This window comes from Dinoponera quadriceps, unplaced genomic scaffold (genome assembly GCF_001313825.1).
Source record: "Dinoponera quadriceps isolate SergipeBrazil2010 unplaced genomic scaffold, ASM131382v1 scaffold424, whole genome shotgun sequence".
Classification (NCBI taxonomy): Eukaryota; Metazoa; Arthropoda; class Insecta; order Hymenoptera; family Formicidae; genus Dinoponera; species Dinoponera quadriceps.
This window is the reverse complement of record NW_014554557.1, coordinates 1,539,132-1,560,841: the sequence shown is the minus strand read 5'-3', so window position 1 is coordinate 1,560,841 and position 21,710 is coordinate 1,539,132. Positions and strand designations below refer to the sequence as shown.

Genomic DNA, 21,710 nt, shown 5'->3' with positions numbered 1-21,710 from the left:
CATTCAGCGGAGAAAGTAGCTCAGTGATTGTTGTTTGCGACTGAAGCATTCTTTCGGATTCTTGAAGAATCCGAGAATATGCACCAATCGGGAACTCTTTTCGCTGAATCAGCCGATGATGCCTGAACTTTCGATGATCGATACGAGTGTGTATCAGAAAAGTCACGTGGAGAATATTACGTGTGAGAAAAATACTTGGCCGGCGCGGTGAAGAACGAGGTAACAAAGAATACGAGAAGAGCAATGAGAAATGTTGAGGCTAATTGCAAGGTACAGGAAGTGTGGCATAAGAGCCTAGTGTTCACATCTCCACTGACAGATGGCGCGCGAGTATGCTCCTTGGTGTCTCGTTTGTCGATACTCCCGACTTTAAAAATGCTTTTAGGTTATACCGATAACTTGACATGTTATTGAGTCGCAGCGTGACCCGGGGGAAAACGTGTCTTCAATTTGAAGCAATTAGCTTACTGGTTACAGAAAATATTGAGATCACTTCCCGAAAATATTGAAAGCAACTTATTGAAAGCATGCCTCGACGTTGCCAGGCTATAATCGACAGTGCAGGAAAAACTGGACATCATATTAGGTAAACGCATTTTAGTTTAAAGTTTATAGAACGAGACTATGTATTTGATTTTCATCAATCTTTTTTTTTCTTCAGGTGACACAAGCAGTACGCTCTTGTGCCACTTACTGTACAAGCCTGAAACATCCTTGAGGAATATTTTCAAATATAAACAGATAATGTGCGTGCGCATGTATGCTAAGACAAATATCTCTTAGAACGTGTATATCTAATTGAAGATACGCAACTAATTTTATCTTTTTTTTTTCAGGAAACTTAGAAAAGTTTCTGATATTTCTGACCGATAAAGATCAACTTGAAAGGATGCTACAACCATTTCAAACTTAAAAATGTATTATATCCGTATTATTGTGTAATGTATGATATTAACGATCGCAATATATGAATGAATATTTCTCCTAAATTCTAGAAAGTTAAGAATTCCACTCTCAATATTACCAGTCGATAATCTGACTATTATCTTTAACGCCAATATCTTTTTCCGCGAATATAACATCGAGATTCATCTCTTACTTTAATACGCGACGTAAGATCCAACTGAATTCCGTCATTGAGGAAAATAAGCATATTTATCCAACTGCTTTCTCGAAATGAGGATGCTTGTATAATTAAATATCCGATTGCTTGTCTTGACGAACGAGGAAAGTGCGGTCACACTTCCTTGATGTAACGTGCAACAAATTGTTATACCTTCAACGACGATTACTGTCGGACGTATAATTTTTAAGCACAGACATCCTTTTTCTTCCACAAAAACAGATTGAATCTCAATGGACAGCTCTTGCACCGTGTCGCAAATTATAAGACGTGTTTTAGAAAGAGGAGCAGGGTCGCGAATTTGGGCGTAAACTGTGCGAGGCGTTCGCTGGTAGTTCGCATTTATTAAACAGAGAGGACCGAGTAAGTTTTTCCCGTAACAAAACTGTCGAGACAATAGTTTTTGCTACAACTGGTCAAAATAGCAATTTGGACGAAATTGAGCGTTGAGAGGTGAAGAAGAGACGCACTTGAAGCGCGACTTGTGGCGCGGCTCCTATCACTTTCCAGTTAATCTCTAGTGAACATTGAAATCTCGAGAGCCGAGAATTAATCACATATACACGGCGGAACGTTTAAGATCGTCTAGACAATCTCCCCTCCAAGGGAGTCGACGTCCGTCCAATTGTATTTTGACGAAGAGAGAATCACTTGGTTGGACAGTGTGTATGTGTGTGTGTGTCGCCCCCGAAGAAAAAAAATATATAAGCGCGGGACAGCAATGCGCGCGACGTAAATCTAAAAGATTCTCCGACGTTCCTTTTCTACTCGGAGGGTTGAGAGAGACGCAACAATGATCCAACACCGGGGCGCTTCGTAATATAAACATTTTTCTTATTCAAACGTATGTTCTTACATTTACACAGTACAAAAAATTATACTCAGACCTGCCGGCCCGCGGTTCATAACTGCTATGACTGGGGGCGGCCGGTACTTGTGGGAGGGGGGATAGCGCGGGACTTCTTATTTTCTTTCTTTCTTTTTCCCTTCATCCTTTTTTTCCAGGGGGTGGATGTCTCTCGTGGGGATTCTCGTAAGATCTGTACATTGTTTTTTTTTATACTATCCGTTCCACTCCGCCCCCAATACACGGCCCCTTGTGTTCTCACGTGCGTACTTTTTCGCATTTTCACTGGATTGCCCACGCACACGTACGGTTTTTCTTTCTCCTCTCTTTCACTCGCGACACACATGCAACACGCACGCACGCATACAAACCGTCTTCCTCTCTCTTTCTCTCTCTCTCTCTCTCTTTCCTTCTTTCTCGCGACTTCAAGCATCGTTTTAACTCACCCACAATTTTTTTCTTTTTAATCATTTACACTCGCAGCTCGTGCTACTCTTCGCTCTCGCTAGTTCGCTCGCTTACTCTCTCTCTCTCTTTCTCTCTCTCTCTCTCTCTCTCTCTCTCGCGTTTTCTCTCTCTCGGCATATTTAGCAACATTTAAATATCGTATTTTCCGTAATAATTAATCGTAATAATGATAATAATATAATAATAATAATGGCATAATAAACTATCTACCTACGCGTGTAAAGTGGTATTTTTCCATGGTTTCGTAAAGGGGTGTGTACTGCTTATCATCATAATCCTAGACTTCCCTCTTTCGTATTTATATATGTATATATATACGGATGTATAAATGTATTATGTACATACACATAGCAATAGAGAACAAACAATAGCTTCTCGTTTGCAGCAATAATACACAGAAATATGTCTTCCTAGAGAACTTTATACACCGCCGTCCGTGGAGTAATAACGGTACTTCTTCCTTCTTCTTCTTTTTTTTTGTTGCTTGTTATGTTTGTTGTTTGTTGTTGTTATACAATTTCCATAATCGTTAACGCGCGCGCGTACTTATCAACACTAAGATATTTTAAAAATGTATTCGTTAAATATTATTTTAATCAAGTCGTTGTATGCTAGACGAATGTTGAGATCAAAGAAATTGCGGATTTCAGGATGCCAGTGATTTCTAACTCTTTTTCTTTTCCCCTCGTTTCGGTTCGTCCGTTCATCCATTTGCTTTTTTTCCCGATATTTTCTTTCGTTTACGTGTGTCATCATCGGTGTCGATGATTGTTATAACCAGCCGTAATATAATCGACGATCGAGCGGCGCGTAGAATGGCGCAAAACGACGCTAAGTAGATACGCCCGATTCGAGAGCTGCTGTTTCTCAGGTTTGCTAAAAGAAGAAAGGAAATCACGAACGCAAAAGTCGGAAAGAATCTCTAGTAGTTACGCTCGCTTGTTTGCGCTTGCTTGCTTGCTTGAGCAATGTCTATCGAACGAAGAATCTTGCGAGATAAAGAAACGAAGATAACGGAAGTTACTACAGCAGTTTTCGAATCGCGAGACAAATGACAGTGCGGCGGGTAGAGCGCGGCGACTTCGTGTTCGCGCGAACTGTCGAATGATAGGAACTCGGCCTGTCATCTCTGCGGATTCGGTGTGTGACTAATGGTTTTTCCCTCTTTTTCCTCTTTTCCCTTTCCTCATTTTTTTTTCTACCTACGCATATACGATACATAACGCGTGCACACTTAAATGTCCCACGTCGTTCAACATTGGCACTTCGAAAGTCGTTACGCTTCTTTTTTTACTCTCTTTGCGCTCTTCCTTCCTCTTTCTTTTCTCGTTCTCTCTCTCTCTCTTTCTTTTTAAAATAACATTACTGCATAATTTTATTCCTATCAGTTAACGTCTCATTACGATACAATTAGAAGATTATCGCTGTCTTTTCGTTTCTTCTTTTCTCTCCCTTTCGTGTCAGGTTTTTATAGACGGTTCGCGTGATTTGACAAAAATAACAGATTTATCTTATTAATTATACACTCCCGTTACACGACGGGTTGCGATACACCGGGTTCGAAGAGTTAATATCGAAGGAGTTGTAATTTTGTTTTTTTTTCTTTTTCTTTTTTTGTTACGTTCTGATGCCTTATATAATCGAAGTGACAGTCATACAAAACTTGTACCACCCCGCCGATACTCATAGCCGATACATATAGCTCGCCGTGGAAAAGCAATTACAACAACTCTGAACAACAAGCTCGTCGAGCTACGAGCGATTATTTGTTAAAATGATTATGAGAGAAGATCTGTGTCTCTTCCCATTGTCGTCGAACTAATCAGTTAGGCAGTGTTTTTCGCTTTCATCGCTTACGCCATTGTTACGTGGAACATAAGAACCTAACGCAAATACGTATCGACTATCTCTAGCGGGGCTACGTTCGAGATACACCAGAGAAAGCACCAGACCACCAGAGCACACGATTAATGGATCCAATATTTATCACTGATCCAGCTAAATTGTTCAACCATCTAATTGCACAAAGGTACTCCTAGACAACCGTCTCGCATAGTTGCTAGCAAAAATTCATTCAGTACACAGTATGTGTGTGTATATATATGTGTGTGTGTTTATATATAATATATATAATATGTATACACACACATATATATACATGTGTGTGTGTATATATATATATATATATGTTTAATTATCTACATTTATATAATATAGACAGTGTGTATGTGTGTGTGTGTGTGTGTGTGTCGGATACAGGCACGATATAATTAATTACAAATAACGTACGATCCACAAAGTCCTCCTTGTATCACAATAGTAAATGGACGCGGCGTTTACTTATCGCGCGATCCGGCCCACAAATCTTTCCTCCTCCCCTTTTCCTCATCTCTCACATATCTCATATAGCTCGTCGGACTTCATGTCCGCGGGCGGCCTTTTGCCCGTGAAACGGGAGAGCAAAAAACGGACTCTGCGCGAGAGACGGTCCGAAAAAAAAAAAAATAAACAAAAAGGAAAAAAAAACAAACAACCAAATACTGGCTCAGGCGATATCGCAAATTATAACATTTTTTTCCCCCAAAACGGTTTCTGGTCAAATATCACAACAAATTCTTTACCTCAACGACGCACCTCCGCGAGATGATTTCTTCGCGGAGGGGAAGGAGGGGTCGTCTTCTGCAGTTTCTCCCGGTTATTCTTGCCAGCAAGATTCTCCGCTGTTTAGGAGCGCCGAGGAGCGCGGCAACGGGATGTCATCGGTTTCGTCGCGGCAACGACGAAATTTATTCCATAGATCATCATCCACGGGTCTTACCGTATTGCGGGGGCCTAGGGCTACGTTTCCTCTTTTATCTTCGTATCGTTGAGCTTGGTGAGGGTCTCTTCCTTGACATTCGCTAAGACGGTCAGCGAATCCTTCACCGCGTGGTATATGATGTTCTTGATCTGCAGCTTGTCCTCGTGATTGGTGTGCGTGTCGGATAACGCGCGGAACTCCTGAGTCAGGTGGAAGCAATGCGAGACATTCTCCGGCGACACGAAATCCTCGGCCACCTTGATGCAATTGTGAAGATTGCGAACCTGATGCGGCGCGCCAGCCGGCACGAATACCGCGTCGCCTAGGCATTGGACGATGGCGTATCTGCGAAATTGAGAATATTTTTGTTATTAGTCTTGTGTTTATTACATGCAGAATGTTCCCGGTATAAGGAGAACCTCTAAATATCTTTGTTTCTAACGATTGTTTAATGACTGGGATAAATCTGTGTACGATACTACAAAATAATATTTTATCGACAACTTTTCATTCAATCCGCAAATCCGTGTGCATCGCAAGATGATGCTTACCCCTCGACACCGTATTCCCGATACAATCGTTCCCGCAACGGTCCGTCCAGGTAACAACTCTGGTCGTGGATGGGGTCGTGATGTGGTTCCAAGCGAGCGCCGCGTTCCAGAGCAACGGCGTTCAAAAGGTCTCGAATTTTGTCGGCGTCACGCGCCGCGTAAATATGCCACAGCGCGCCGGGCGCCTCGCCGCGGTCGCGAACGCGACGACGCGTCAAAATATCACAGCCTGCTTCATCTATCGCTCTCAACGCCTCTGTAAAAAATTAAGCATTTTGACGATTGACTATTTCGGAAGGTTCCATCGCGACACACCGATAAGAATGCAATACCGAATTGATTGACGTCATTAGCGTGCATATATGGTCGATTAATAGAAATACTAAATATTGAAATATTAGAGGGAAGATAAAGAGAAGTGGGTTTTTAATCTGGCGATGAAATTTCGATTCTTCACATTTTTCATACTTCTGTGACGATGCAAGTAAGTTAATCACGCGTGATTCAAAATGAACGAAAACGCGCGTACCTTTGATGTGTTCGTCACTGTCGGCGTCCTTCGGGATACCCACGTACACCATGACGTTCACGGCATCCGAGATATCCAGATGGAGATTGGTCGTGCCCTTGTTGGGATGAAGCGCGGAACCGTAGGCGTTGTACATTTTCGGTCCCAGGTCCGGTCTCACGAAGCAATTGGGTAATCGGCTCGCTAGATTCAGCCTGCCGTTTCTGTGGGTGTACTCGGACAAGGGTAAGACCTTCATCAAGTCCGTGAACCTCGACGGGAGCAGCTCGGCGAAGTCCTCGCCGGGCGGCCAGTCCTTGAGTTTCAGCAGCATAGGGTTGCCCCGCTCGTCCTTGAGCCGTTTGGAGAAGTGCTCGAATCCCTCCCAGAATTTGCGCATCGGCTGATTCGGCACCAGGTTGCCCGTCATACAGTTGATGAGATCGTTCTTCTCGTCGCCGAAGTCGCGGGCGAACGAGTCCGGGTGCCACAGGCTCATGTCCAGCGCCTTGGAGACGTCCGAGACGATCACCGGCTGGCCGCGCTTCCACTGATCCTGAAATATCCGGTAGTTGTTGGGATTGTTCGGGTCGTTCAGCCTCAGCAGCTTGCCGTCGCAGAGCCACGAGTGCGGCACGTCCGGGTACAGGCTCTTGCTCTCGGTCAGGGTCATGATCCTGATGGGCAACGGCTCGCGGCCCCGCTGCGTCCACTTATAACGTCGCACGAAATGCTTCAACTCCCGCGGCTTCTCGTCGTCCAAGCCGCTGTCCCGCTCTTTCTTCACACTGTGCTCGATCACGCTGGATATCACCTCGTCGAGCGTGTCCATCTTGGACTTCTTGCCGGACTTGGCGACGTTGTTGCCGGCGGCAGTGGCGTTCACGCCGCTCGCGTTGTTCGTGGGCGAATTCGACCTGGACCCGTTGCCGTTCGACGATTTGTACGACGAGCCGACGAGCAGCTCCCGCAACGTCGAGAAGCCCTCTTCGCGATCCTCGTCCGAGTCCGAGTCCGAGCCGCTCTCGTTCTTGTCCTGATTCTGCAGCGCCACGTCGGCCAGCCAGTTCAGCGGCGAGTTCTTGTCCTCGCCGTTGGTCTTGCCCTCCGACGACGCGCCGTTAGACTCGTTCAGCTTCTTCTCTTCCTTCATCTCCTGCTTGACGTTTCCGTTGAGCACCGGCACGGAGTCGCCCTTGATCAGGTTCCGGAGTACCTCGTTCGGCTGCGAGGGCATCGCGAGCGTGCAGGCGCAGTGCTGCGCGATCCCCCATTCCGCGCGACACTCGTGCAAACGTTGGCCGAGCCGCAGCAGACTGTCGCCGGCGATGATCTGCGTCAGCATCAACCGTTCCGGCTCGTGGGCCTGTCTGTTTGTGCACAGCAGCCACGAGAAGTCGTCCCGGTCTTTGCCGCAGTCGCCCCAGATCTTGATCGTTCCGTTCTTGCGTCCCTAAAATATTAATGCGACACCCGCTCCCCGTTAATAAATCTCCCCGGCCTCCGCGGGGAAAGGAGGAGAACGAGAGAATTTCCTTTACACATTGAAAGATGTCAGTGTTAAAAAGCTCGAATAAATATTACTGTGATTCATCACGACGTAACATCTGTTAGTTATTTGTCATCATGTAGTTCCTGGCGTTTAAACTGAAGGAGGGGAGGGGGGGAAGGGGAGTAAGGAGGAAAAAGAATGATGTCGAGCGTGACATCTTACCTTGTAACAATCGATGCAGACGACGAAACCACATTTGCCGCAAGCCCAGTGATAGTTGAACAGCGTAGTCTCACATACGTCGCACATTTCTCGGACACCTTGGATCACTCGTTTCCACGCTACCGTTCCGTCTATAACCCCCGAACTCGCTGTCAAAAGGTACATAACCGATGCGCAAAGCGTTAAAACATGCGAACGAAAAAAAAAAGGGGGAAGGTTACGCAAGCGAACATGCAACCTAGTAACTTGAAAGACAGTACAGAAATACGTAAAAATCCGAGGATCATTAGTTCATTATATTCGGGAATAAATGTAACGCTTCCATAGGTAAACTATCTTCCGGACTGTGCATATTGCAGGTAAAACATTGAGTAGCGATGTAACTGATGTATGAAGAAGATCAAAATGCGTTGAAGGGAACTCGATATTAATTTCTTGGAAGTCAACTTGATGAATGTGATATGTGCGGCACGTGTGCATGTCTCATTGTTTTTCACATATGAAACTCTTGTTAATCAGTGTAGAAGAAAAACGATGGTGAGGGTCAGTTGTGCGACACGTACACGTTTAGAAAAGAAAAAAAAAAGAGAGAGAAAGAGGAAGAACAAAATTTTACCTTCAGCCATGTGTTCTTGGAGCGCGTCTTTCTCCTGATGTAAAAGATCACAGAATTGATCGCCAACCTGCCGAAGAAGCCGATGAGCCGTCTCCAAGTCTAAGTCTTCCCGATCTCCTTTGTCTTTCTCGCTCTTCTCCGATTTCTCGTCTTTCCCCGTTGACTCCTGGTTATCCTTTCCTGGTAACCATAATCGAAGATCTTCCTGTAACATCGTAACGACAGTTTTCACGTGAGAGCATGCATCTTGGAGATCGAAACTCTGTGTGTGTGTGTGTGACGGAAGTAACGTGAAAGAACTGCGTCAAGTGTCAATCAACGATTGGTGGTCTAAACGAAAACACGGGGAATCTCGCATACCTCGGATGCGTCCTTGTGTGGGTCGCTGAATCCCGCTATGGCCAGTTGTCCGTTTTTGGTGTAGCGCAGTCGGCGAAACGCGTAGAATCTGCAGAAGATATTCTGCGGCAAATTCTTGGAGCGCTGGTGCGGCGTCCACCGGCACTCGCGGCATTTCGCCAACTTCGGCGCCACCTCGAAGCAAGCGCCGTCCTGTAGCCAGCTCTCGCCGGTTTTCTTCAGTTGCGATATCGGTGGTTTGCGAAAGGGATCGCCTCGCCCGCCGCTCCCGCCCGGGCCACTGTTGCCGCCGCCCGCGCTGTCGTCCCTGCGTTCCTTCTTCTGACGGGGCTGTTGGTCCTCCCCCCCAACCTCGTTGCCTTTCGTAGTCTTTGGTCTCCTACCGCGTTTCCTAGGCTCCTTGTTATTTCCTGTAAATCAACCAGTGTAACTCAGTTCAACGGTGACCCAAGGCTATCCCCTTCTTTTATATAATCAACGTTATTTAGCGTTAAAAAGCTCATAATGCAGTTGTATATCACAGTTATCAATTGCCATATAAAGTTTCATCATAGGTATGTGCATGTTATCTCAAAGATATATGTTTATCTCGCAGGTGAGGAGACGATAATAAGAATCAAGGAACAGAGTGAGTGCGTGACACCGAATCACAAGAAACAATGCGGAGACACAAAGTGGCGAACTCGCGAAAAACATAAGAGACCCGAGGTTTCTCGAATTCTTCCACGTATCTCTCTTTCTCCGTTTCTCCAGCAAAGAACATGCTGGAGCTCCACGTTATTAACAGCTATTCCGATCATTCTCATTCGCTTTTCTTGAGTTCCCGTACACAGCTCTAGAAATGAGTAATTGTACGATCATGGAACACGGACCACTTACCCTGCAAGTGAATAGTTAGTTCACCTGACGGGAAGTCCATTTACAAGAAGCTACGTCAACTAACCGTTTCCCGAGGAATTGTTGGAATTGGCCGTGGTGTGTCGCACCCTCGACGTAGGTTGAATCGAGCTCAGCTGCTCGCTAGTGTCACTGGCAGAGCCTGCCTCGCTCTCATTGCTGGACTCGCTGCCCGCACCAGCTCCGCCACCCTGCTTGTCCTCTTTCCGCCTCCGCTGATCTTCCGCGGCTGTTTGTTGCCTCCGTGCGGCGCCCTTCTTTCGTTTTACCTACCACAGGGCACAGATTATTAAGTAGTCAGGAAGTTCATGCTCTTGCCATATCTACTAGCCAAAAGCTGCTAATCGACCACACTACTACACTTCAGAGCTCTACCACATTCGTGAAATTCAGAGATCTACTGAAACCTAAGCATCGTCAAGGAATTACATAATGCTGTTGGTAGAACGGTCTGGGTGGCTATCGCATGTAGCTTGCACATTCGCATCTATTCTGACTCGCAAGACCAGTTATTCGCAATGCACAACCGTCTTCCAACTTTGTTTTATGCGTGACTTTGAAATTGAGCAGAATTCATTTCTTAATACTCGACTAATACCGAGAATTTAAACAGCTCGTCCTCCGGTACGCTCACTCTTGGAACGTCGCGAGTTTCATGTATCGTATATTGCGTGCGATTCTCGAAATATCCTTTAATGTTCTGCGAAGAAATGATAATATTTGAAAGCAGGCGCAATTATCCGATTTGCCGTGGGACCTCGCGGTCGGAAGTGTACCGTGTAAATTCTCTAACAAAGAGAAGCGTTGAGGTTAGGTTAAGATTTGGGGCGCAAATTCCGCCGGACGCGAGTATCGACTACTTTACCACATTCTCCCATGAAGCAAAACGCAACGCCCGATAGCGACGTGAAACATCCTTCGCGGCAATCGGCTCCATGTGTCGATCAAATTGATACTTTCGGCGACACACAACCGCTCGTATGCACTTGCGAATCGTTCATTACACAATGATTCATACCCGCATTCCGTTGAGAAAATGGCGCGTAGATTATACGCGAGTTCCAGCATCGGTCGATAATCAACCGGCGAATCAGCGTTCGATTATCTCGCAATTGAAGGATTCATTGCGCTTTAATATTCACAAATACGATAATTTGTCAAAATTCAACGTTACGAAATTTCACGGTTAAGAATTTCGACGGACTCTTCTCCTCGCCATTCCGCTTAACACAGACGTCCGTTGAAAAAGTTACTTCCCGATGTACTACGGGATTCAGCCGACATCCAATGACAAACTCGTTTTTGAATATGATTCTCACGACCTCTCTCATTGGATATTAGATGCGTTCGAAAAAGCACCCATATTTTGCTCACATTACTTTGTTCGAATTATTCCGAAGCTTGTTCGAAATTTTACTTTTCCGGTAATATAGTAATAACGAAAGTCGAAGGACTTTGTTACTAACTTTGATTTTTCTCAGAAGCTTGCGAACTGTAAGCTAAAATTGCAACGGGTCTAGTTATAACGGGTCATTTAGCCGAGACTCAAACCACGCGACTACCGGGTCCCTCGCGATTCCACCGGATGGCGCTGGGCCATCCGTCCATTGGTCGCCTTTTTGAAGTCTAGCGAATCAGCTAATATTACATAGTGTAGTTTCAAAGTCTCCGCCATGAGCCGCCATTTGAAAAAGAATCTAGGTCGTAGCGAGAGATTCGACGGAGGACCAGAAGAACCTTTACTACTTTTTGAGTGGTGCATTCGATCATCCAGTCAGTCCAGACATGCTTTCATTTTCAACCGACATTCCACCACAAATTGTAAGATCTTTTGTTTATCAGTTATACAATTTGATCTATATTCTGAACTCACTTTTGTCGATACAAGTGTCTTAAATAGGACTTCTCAACTAATCGGATGATTTCTAAGCCACTTCAGAGACACTTTTATTAATAAAGGCGACTTTCACCAACAACTCCGGTTAAAGTTAACGATCGATCAACGGAATTGACAAATCGCATTGATCAGTTTAACTAATCGACCAGTGCAACTGGACAATTCTGTTGAGTTAATCAGTTAGCTTAGCCGGAGTTGGTGAAAATGGCACTGAAAGAGAGTTAAAAATATGGACCTTTAAGTTATTCACATACATCCACACGCAGTCGTCAAATTAAGGGACAGTTTCTGATAACCTCCTTTAACTTAACTTTTAATCTCGACTAGTTAAGTGTCAACAGTGATTGGTTATTTCTAGTCAATTCTGCTTAACGACAAAAACGCTATTAGTCAACTTCAATGGAATAATCAGCCGATTAAGTTAACCGGAGGTTGTGAAACTAGCCCTAAAGTGATATTTTTTTTTTCGATGAGTTTCGCAACTTCTTTCGTATTCAATAAGAGAATTCGTCTTTTCAGTCATCCTTAGAAAATACATTTTCCTATTGGATACGTTGCGTAGACTCATTGAAAAAGTGTCGCATACTTTAATCTACCGGCTGCGTGTCTACAAATCAACAACTGATCAAACTGACCAGAGATTTGGTAGCACTAAATATCGCCGAATTATTATCGTGAAGTTATATTTCACGTAGTAATAACGTATTCCGAGAATGTCCGTCCGAGTAGCAAGCAAATAAATAAAAGTCTACGACGCGACACAGGCGCTTCAACAAGTGGCGAGAGCTTGCAGCAACAACAACACAACACAGAAAAAGATCTACGACGAACAACCAATATACATATAGATAGATACCTTGGGTGGCTTCCGCTTGGGCGGCGACTTCCTCTCCGGGTCGCTGCTGGACGAGTCCTCCTGCGGAGTCTTGGTGTCCGTGGCATGGCCGTTCAGGGATTCCTTGTTCGCCGGTTTCCGGCCGCTCTTGCCGGTTACTTTGCTCTTGTTGATGCTGTTCACCGCCATACTGCCGATATTGTGAATCGAGTTGACCGCGCTGGGCAGGCACGTGCTCGTCGGCGCGTTATTGGCCGTGTTGGAGGCGCCGCTGGCGGTCTCGCGGTGCTCCTTGCTGTTCAACGGCTGCGACGGCACCTGGGAGATGTTAAGAGGCAAGGTGAGGCAGGAACCGCTGCCGACGATGCCGGTGGTGTCCTCGGTGCCGTCCTCGCCAGAGTGCCTCTGCAACCACGCCTTCTTCAGCTTGTGCACCGGGTAGCTGGTGCTGCTGGGCGGTCTCGGCGCCGGGCTATTGGACTTCTCGCTGTCCGCGGCGCTGGTGCTGACGTTGTTGACTTTGGCGGGGGTGCCAGGCGCGCTGGGCGCCGGACTGGGCGCCGTGGAGGGCGCGGGACTCGGTATGGGCGCCGGACTGGGCACCGCGCTCACCGGCGCGGGGTTGAGCGAGCAGACGCTGCCGGCGCTGGCGGGCCGCACCGAGCCGTCGCCGCTGGAGGTCCTCGGCGCGGGGCTCACCGCCGCCGTCACCGTACGCTCCTGGCTGTTCGGCTGGGCGAGCAACGCCGCGGTGTTGACGACGGTGGTGATCGAGGTGGCGGCCGAGGCGATCAGCGGACTGGGCTCGCTCACCCTGGAGAGCATCGGCGGTCCGACGCACTGCAGGGACAACGGCTGCGGCTCCTCGGTGCGGCGTTTCTTCGACACCTCCAGAGCCACCGGCTGACCGGCGGCGTTGTTGTCGCACAGCAACGGCGTCGGCGCTTTCCTCTTGGGCGAGCCGGACCTCTCGACCCCGAGGTCGAGCGGTTGCGTCTGAAAGGCCGTGTTGATCTGCGGCTGCACGTGCTGCATCGTCTGGCTGGGCTGCTGATGCGGGCTGATGGTGCGATGAACGGGATGAACGATCGGCCTCGGCGCCGAAGCGGCCGTGGGCGGTGAACCGTGCAACGACGGCGGCAGTTTCCCGGCTGGCATCGAGCTGGCGAACGCACTCCGGCTCTCGAAGACGGAACGGCTGTGCGCAGGTGGCGGCAGATGCGACGGCGGCGCCCCGTGATGGTGAGGCACTTGCTGGTAAGGCGAGCTGCCAGCCTTCGAGGTCAACGGTATCGGCGCGGCGACGGCGGGCTCGGACGCCCGGCACACCGGTGTGCCGGTCATGATGCCGGAGTTCGGCTTCCCGTAGAAATGCTGCGGCGCCGGGCTGCTGACCTTCGGCTTGGAACCGGTCGTCGGCGCGGCGTAGTGCGACGTCGGCGAGGCCGTGGGCGGATGCGGATGCGGATACGGGTACGCGGACTTGGTCGGGGCGTACGACGGTATACCCTGTTGCTCCGACCTGTTCAGGTAGCGCGGCTCCGGCGGCGAGGGATGCGGCGGCAACGGCGGTTGAGCGTGCGGGTGTTGCTGGCCGTGCGGAGACTGACGGTTGTGCGAGTGCGGCGCAGGCGCCGGCGGCGGTGGCGGCGGGTGCCCATGCGGACTCGGCAGTTGCGTCGTTGTCGTCGGCACGGCGCCACCGCCGCCGCGGTGATGGCTCGCCGGCGGCGGTATGCTCTTCGCCGCCGCCTGCAGCCCGTCGAGGTGGTGCAGATGGTGCGGGCTCTGCGTCGGGCTCTTGTACTCGTAAGCGGACGACTTGTGCTGCGGCGCCACCGGCTGGACGTTCAGGTAAGACATCATTTTCGGACTGGACGAGTGCTGCTGCTGCGGCGCCGGTGCCTTCGGCAACTCCCGTCCCTCGTTCTTCACGATCACCGAGCTCTTGTGGTCCGGCAGCAGAGACGGCGGGTTCAGCACCTCTCTGCCGTGGTGGTCCCTCTCGAGGCCGCCGGCCAGTCCGCTCTTGCCCGGCAGCGACTTGTGCGGCTGGCCCAGCTCGCTCTTCACCTTCATATCGTGCATGTACGTCGGCGAATACGTGTAATTGAATATGTTTATGTTCGGCTCGGCTTTCGGCAGCGAGCTGTGCGACGGCCCCACCACCGGCGGCGCCTTGTCGTGCAGGGTGCTGACCGAGGGTAAGGACGACTTCGACGTTCGCGAGTGCGCCGGTGGTGGGTGATAGTCGACTTTTCCGGGCACGCTCGAGGGCCGGGATACCTGAAACACGTCGTCGCGTTTTCCTTACAAACTTATCCTGCCGATCGATGTTCATTCATTATCGAGGAAAGGGGGCAAAACGGGAGCGGTGGGAGCCTTGTTGTCGGCCTCTCCGACAACGTTTCGCATTCGTCGCAACAGTTGGCGTTACTTGCGTATGTCGATTAGGCCCGATTCGAATTTCGTATTTCGTAGGAAATTGCGGTCGGACATTGCTAGTTCGACCGCTAAACAGTTGTTGGAGCCTCAACAATCGGCACCTCGACGACCAATTAGTAAGCGAACGACACCAGGTGTTGCGACGGGTGCGCATATTGACGTCGGTTAGCATCTTCGTGAAAAAATGAAAGAAGGACATACCTGTTGAGACGGCGGCGCCGTGGCCGCGAAATAAGCGGCCCCTTGCTGAGCGGCGACGTGACCCCTGGACTCCTGCCGGAGGTGCAGCCTCACCGCCGTCGCCAGTTGGTGCTCATTCTCCCGTTGCTCCCACTCGCGTTCCCGCTCCCGTTCCTCGCGCTCCCGTTGCTGCTGCTGCGCCACGGTCACGGGGTGAGCGACTGCCGCGGCGGCTGCGGTCGCGCCCGGACCGCCGGGATGGTGGTGGCCGGCGTGCGGAGCGGTCATCCCCGAGTGCGGCGCCCCGTGGCTTCTACCGGTGGGCGGCAACGGAATGAAGGTGTTCCACGACAGAGAGCTACCCCTCTGTGGAGCATAAGATATCTATTTCAATCAATACTGTCCAATCGCCGCCGTCACTTGTCGGTAATGATCACTCATTCGGGGAACGACAGGGCCGATAAATCTACAGTCAAATGAGGGCTCTCTCTTCCACCGAGGGAAGTCGGAAACGAAACGACGTTCGGCTGATTCTCGGGGAAGCCCGTTTGACAGATCTTGTTTCTTACTTCTCGATCGAGCGAGCCTCGCAATTTCCATCTCGTCGGCTTTATTATTATTCGCCGAGATGTTCTTTATATAAGCGCGAGCTCTGCATTCTCTGTCGTTCGCGCAGGCATACGTGGCATGCGTGTACACACACGTATGCGCTCGGGACGCACGGCGCGTCATTCAATTGTCAGGCAAATAACGAACTGACGCAGACGTGCGCGCGCGCGTATGCACACATGACACAATGATGTCACGTGCGCGCTACGATTATCGTTCTTTCGTGCGCGCGTACACACCGGTATAAATACCATTTTAGCGACGCAGCCTCCAATTGCGCCTCGCAATAACGCGTACGTGGCCCTGCCCGCGTCTGACTGCTGAATCGCGCACTTGCGCGTGATCCGTGAGATATCCACGTTCTGTTCGCGTGGTTACCCCAAATTCTTCGCCAGACGTCTCATTAGCATGCATGGAGGCTCACGCGGGAGGGGGGGGGCGGCGAAGAGCGGGGGAAATACGTGGCGCGTACGATACAGCCCGTGGCGGCGATCGAACCACGTTTAAAATTGCCGGCACTTTCCAAGTTCACGTGTGCGTGTATGTGCGTGCACGTATGTGTCGTCGAGCCGTTTACGAAAGAGAGAGAGAGAGAGAGAGAAAAGAGAGACGTTCGATGTTCAGCCGCGGGAAAACTCGTTTTCCTCGCACGCGCGCGCGCCGTTGCACCGCGACTCGCGTGTCGTAACGTAGAGCGCAATCAAGATCAACGTCGAACGGGCGTACTCACGCTATAAAAAAAAAAAAAAGAAAGAAAAGTTCTAATATCGTGTATCTGTCTATTAAAAAAAAAAAAAGAAGAAAAAAGCACATAGTGGGCTCGAAATAACGGTAGCAATAACGCGAAAGTTGCCCGACATCGTTATTTTAAGTTGTCATTTTTTCCGTGGGAGAATTCTATCGGAAAATCCCGTAGGGAAAAAAAGACCTAAATATAATCTCTTTCTTCTGGGAGAGGCCGTGGCGGAACGTCAAAAGAGCGGTAAACGTCGCTTTTTCATCCCGAGTGCTTCCTAAATGGATACCTTTCTTCTCCGTCTCCCTCTCTTGTTCTCATATTTTCGTCCTCTTTGCGACGACTATACATCTCCCGTATCATACATCTTCATCGTGTATCAATTTTAATCATTCGCTCTCACAGAATCTGCCCTTGATACAATTGATTCCATCTTCCGTCTTTCTTTCCTTCCTCTTCCCCTCGAGCGCGCGATCCTCGGAAAGTGCGCTTGTTCAAGTAGCGCCTCCGTAATTCTCCGCCGTCTCGACACTTGGTGGACGGTGGATTTACGCGCAACAAGATTCGTGTTTTCGCGTCACACGTCGCGAACGCGATGGAAAACAACGGCGGAGATCGATGGTAGATACTACCGGTTGGCCGCGCGCGCGCGCGCGAAATCGCGAAGAAGCGTGTCGCGTATGCATGTACATTCGCCGTTGAACGAAAATTCACGCGGGTGACGATGAGCGCGAAGATCGTTTGTCTCCGGCGCCGTGAGAGGTCTCGAAAATACTCAACGCGAAGTTGCCGAACGAACTTCGACGTGTAACTAAGGAGTAACTTCCCGGCGAGAGAGGATCAAACAAACAACTTCCGCTCGTAGCCAACGCTCGTCGATTAAACTCGACGGAACTCGTTTCTGGAGCGGCTGGAAGGCCGTAAATTAATGTAATCAAGTAACCGGTATATCGAGTCGCCGACGCGCGCTCCGAGAGAGAAGACGGTAAATATATCGGGTAGAGCAGGGCTCGCTCGCGCAATTCCGGAATTCAAAGTCCCCCGTCGAGAAGACATCAGGCGGATTGCCGACCAGCCAATATCGGAATACTTTCCGAGTTGGTGACGTCGGTCCCGTTGCGCGAGTGAAAATGTTCGTTTCATAAATGGAATTATCATTTCCCAAACGAGAGAGAGAGAGAGAGAGAGAGACGGTCCGATGGAATTCTTCGATCTCGATTCGCGAGAAACCGAAGACACACCTGTCCCACCCACTTCATATATTATAGACGACGCTGCACACATCAGATATCTCCAATATGAAGAACACGTTCGGCGAATATTTCATCCCCGAGGGTGCTTTCCGCTTCAACGAGGAAATTCGAGTTCGATACGACCGGTGCGCGCTTCTTCCGAGAAAGAGCCCCGACGACTCGTCGACCTCTTCTCGAGCGAAGATCGTGTCAAGGTCTTCGCAAGGTCTCTCGGGACGAATCGAAGAGAGACGGCGGCGACGTAGCGTCTTCGCCGAACGAGGAGGTGACTCGAGGTGATGGCTGAGCAAGAGGCCGCGAGCTGTGAATCTAATTATAGGTTTGCGAGAGAGAAGAAGGTTTACTATGCTAATCGAGGCGCGAGTAAATGTCAACCCACGTTCTGTTTACCCCGGCGCTCGCGTCACCGCATCCCGCGCGCTTTTAACGTTACACGTACATGCGCGAGACGCGTCGTTACAAAAGAAAGGCGCAACGAGCGCGACGGCTCGGCACAAAAGCCGGCAAAGTCCTCGTTAAAAGCGCTCGGCGAACGCAACGTTAACGTGTCGCACACACACATCCATCACGGATGAAGCGGTCGAAACCGCCGCACCATGTGTGTTATGCGCGCGCGCACGTGTGTGTGTGTGTGTGGGTCTCTTGCGTTCGCCAAAGGTTTGTTTAAAGAGAACACTTCGCGCGCCCGCGACATTAGTTATTTATTTATACCGTCTATTTATTAGAGGCACGCAAAAAGGTTATAATCGTGCGCGACTCTTATAAAATAATACTCTAAAAATATTGCGCACGCTGTGCTGTGTTATTTAACAGTCCGGCTCCGAGCCGATCGACAGGTAACATCGCCGTCCGACGTGACCGATGAGCGTTTTCTCATCACGGTGAACCTCCAACGCGTGATTTCCATTTCGCTCCGCGCTCATAGAAAATTATAGTTATCTTCGGGGCCAAACCCTTGTATTGACCTTAACCACAAAAATAGTCAGGGGAACCATTTCTTTTTTTTCCTAGTAACTGTTACTATAATGCCAGTGATAATGATCTTACGTGCACGTCGCTACCGCTATAAAATATGCTTGGCGCCGAAAATAACCATAATTTTCTATCAGTGCGATGTGCGATAGCACGCGCGCGCGTGCGGCGAATCTCACGAAGCAAAATTATTTCTCAAAAAGAGAGAGAGAGAGAGAGAGAGAGAGAGAAAAATATATAACATACGCAGGATACGCGCTCTCTTAAGGGGTTGAATGACTCCGAGTCCCCTCCCACGCGTTCAGCAAATAACAGTGGGATACGCGCGATTCGGCCTCTGCGCGCCCTCGCGATTGTGTACATCGCGTTTCGATCGACGTGGCCGGGCACACATCACGTAAGCCCCTCAAACCTATACTTGAGAGCACGCCACCGGGTATACGTCGCGCGCACGATGTAGGACGAGCGCGAGAGAACGCGAGAGTCGCCGCCGCCATCGGCGCAGGAGGAGGAGGACGACCGAGGGAGGAACGAAGACGGATTATAACCGATTGCACGTAATAAAAGCGGCGTGCCATTCAGAGTCAATCAAGAAACGCTCGCTATTGGTTCGTTGACTTTCTCCCGCTGCTGAACTCTCAACCCGCCGCCGATTAACTTCTCACGCGAGCCGCGCGCTTTTTTCCCCGTCTCGTTCCTCGCGTGTAAGCGCGATCGTCGTTACTTACGAGAAAATTTTCGCTATACTTCATTTAGACGAAATACGCGGGAAAGAGAGAGAGAAGGCGGAGGTTCCGCAACACCGGACAGGTGTTGGGATACGGTAAAACGCTCGAGTCGCGTTTACGGTAAACGGTAATGTAATCCGCCGATGGAAATCACCGCCGATAATTCACGGCTGTTCCCTCCGCTCGTCGCTCGACAAGCGGACAAGCGGGCAAGCGCAAGTTAGCGTTTATCGTATCCGGAATACGGTGTTGTGCGGGAAACTTTCTAATTTCCATCGCAGCGAATTCACACTGGCGTGGTGTGCGAAGGATCACGAGAGGGAGAGAGGGGAAGGGGGNGGGGAAGGGGGGGGGGGGGAGTAAAAAACAGTGTCTCGGATACCGAGACGGATCGCGATACGGATTTCGCGTCGCGTCGGGTAAATTTCTGCGCGGCTGCCTCCGCGTCATCGCTCCGATTATTTAGCTTATCGCTCGCGCGCGTTGCGTGTGTTATTACAGAAAGGAAATGATTTGCACAGATAGCGCGCGAGCCGGCCGCTGAGTCATACCCGAGGAAAAAGTTTAGATCGTCTCGTAACACGATCGGCGCAATGATATATTCGAGTATGCCGCGTCGGGCGTATCGCGAAGAGCGCGGAGGCGCGAGCGAGCGAGCGGACAAACGTGATCGAACTTCGCAAACACGTTCCTCGAGTAATTATCGGTCGGGCGTCCGAAGTATAGTTCTTAGCCGCCAAGGACATTCCTCAAGCGGTACGGGATTAACGATCATAACGGCACCGTCCTAATGACTATCCATTTTTACGAGCGTGGCTGAAAGTAGCGCGCGTCCTTGGGAACAAAACACACGGTGTATCGATGGATTAGGCGTCGTGGCTGAATTATTCGTTACGCAAGAGGCCGGCTGAGAACGGGAATAAGTTCATGTGTCGCTAACGCTGCTACGAACGCGCGAACAACGATGTGTACAATTCGCTGCCTAATTTAGAACGCGACACTCCCGCGATACAAAACCGACCGACTTTTGTGACGAATCGCCGACGGATTTCTAGTCGTAAGACTCTCAACGCAAACACGCTGTGAATCGCGATTATGCATTGCGATGATTTTTTTTACGACTATAGATAACCGAGATGGTACAAGTCGCGGATGAGATTCCCTTCGACGTTGACCGAGAGAGCGTCTTAAACACGGTTTGAAATACGACTTGCGATAACTTTCGTTTTGCACAAGCGGCTCCTCCCTCGCTTGTGTCGTTATTTCTCCGTAGCAGACGTTGCGGGAATAATACCCGAAAGAATTAGAGAGAAAGAGAGGGAAGAATTGAGGTTCGCTTTTGTAAAAGGGTCAGAGAAGCCTCCGCGCCGCACAAAAAGGCGATCCCGCTTTTTCTTCCCTTCTTTTTCAATCGTCCTTTACGGCGAATTTCCTTCTATTTCCTTACAATCTTGGCTCTATTGTGCACATCACGTGATACTCGGCCCATTTGTTAAATAATCGCTACTGATATACAGAGGAGGGACCCGCCGTTAGGTTGTTGCCAATATGTGAAAATGGACAGAAAAATGTAATCCGGTTTTTCCTTACTCAAAAGAACCTGCGCTGACCAACCCTAAACATTCTCCCCGACTTTTCATTCGTCGACGAATCTTAAAGAAAACGCCCCTCGCGTCATTTGTTCGGTCTACCTTTACAAAAGTATTTCGCCATTTTTACTCCTTGTAGGGCCCATTTTTCGTCGGTTTCTAACCCGTTCCTTGCACTCTCAGTCACGCACACTCTATTAAGCGAAGAAACATGACGAGTGCACGCAAGTATGCATGGGTATTTTTAAGGAGACTGCCAGTCTCCGTTCCTTTTTTTTTTTTTCAGCTAATGAGTAAGAGCACGTTGTGTTCCGCTTTTACTCAATACGGACAGAAGCACGTTAGAGTCGTGCATTTACCCGCCTGATATTTTATTACAAACGAAATAAACGATTGTAAACGAAAGCGAGAAGGAGTGCACAAATGTTGATTGCATCGCCAATTCGAAAATTATTTACACCTATCGCGGCGTTCCAAGCTCGAGCTCGCTTCATCGATCTCGCGAGGAGATCGAGGGTCAGCGGGAACTTCGCACGTTCGTGAACTTGATTGAAAATTTTCGCTTCCGGCAACTTTTATCGT

The 21,710-nt window shown here is 49.3% G+C and overlaps 1 protein-coding gene and 1 long non-coding RNA gene across 9 annotated transcripts in view; one reads left to right on the top strand and one right to left on the bottom strand.

Moving 5' to 3' along the window:
• The first annotated feature begins 178 nt into the window (after window positions 1–178).
• LOC106752073 lies at window positions 179–3,444 on the top strand. 2 transcript variants are annotated; one of them, XR_001375114.1, is made up of 3 exons: window positions 182–586; window positions 662–746; window positions 837–3,444. It is a non-coding gene; the product is annotated as an uncharacterized LOC106752073 (long non-coding RNA). The 2 variants fall into 2 exon arrangements; XR_001375113.1 differs by having other exon boundaries at window positions 179–586; window positions 662–3,444.
• A 1,202-nt stretch (window positions 3,445–4,646) lies between these two features.
• LOC106752044 (probable JmjC domain-containing histone demethylation protein 2C) overlaps window positions 4,647–21,710 on the bottom strand; it is a 272,261-nt gene continuing 255,197 nt past the window's right edge. For 4 of the 7 annotated variants that reach the window (XM_014633419.1, XM_014633422.1, XM_014633425.1 and 1 more), the window contains 9 exons: window positions 15,263–15,625; window positions 12,638–14,902; window positions 9,931–10,153; window positions 8,988–9,397; window positions 8,628–8,832; window positions 8,012–8,160; window positions 6,319–7,750; window positions 5,790–6,045; window positions 4,647–5,583 (listed from right to left, as the gene is read on the bottom strand). In XM_014633419.1, the coding sequence (XP_014488905.1) occupies window positions 5,277–5,583; window positions 5,790–6,045; window positions 6,319–7,750; window positions 8,012–8,160; window positions 8,628–8,832; window positions 8,988–9,397; window positions 9,931–10,153; window positions 12,638–14,902; window positions 15,263–15,625 (5,610 nt within the window). In that variant the 3' untranslated portion in view covers window positions 4,647–5,276. Of the gene's footprint in view, window positions 5,584–5,789; window positions 6,046–6,318; window positions 7,751–8,011; window positions 8,161–8,627; window positions 8,833–8,987; window positions 9,398–9,930; window positions 10,154–12,637; window positions 14,903–15,258; window positions 15,626–21,710 lie in introns of all 7 variants that reach the window. The other 3 variants (XM_014633421.1, XM_014633423.1, XM_014633424.1) reach the window with 3 other exon arrangements.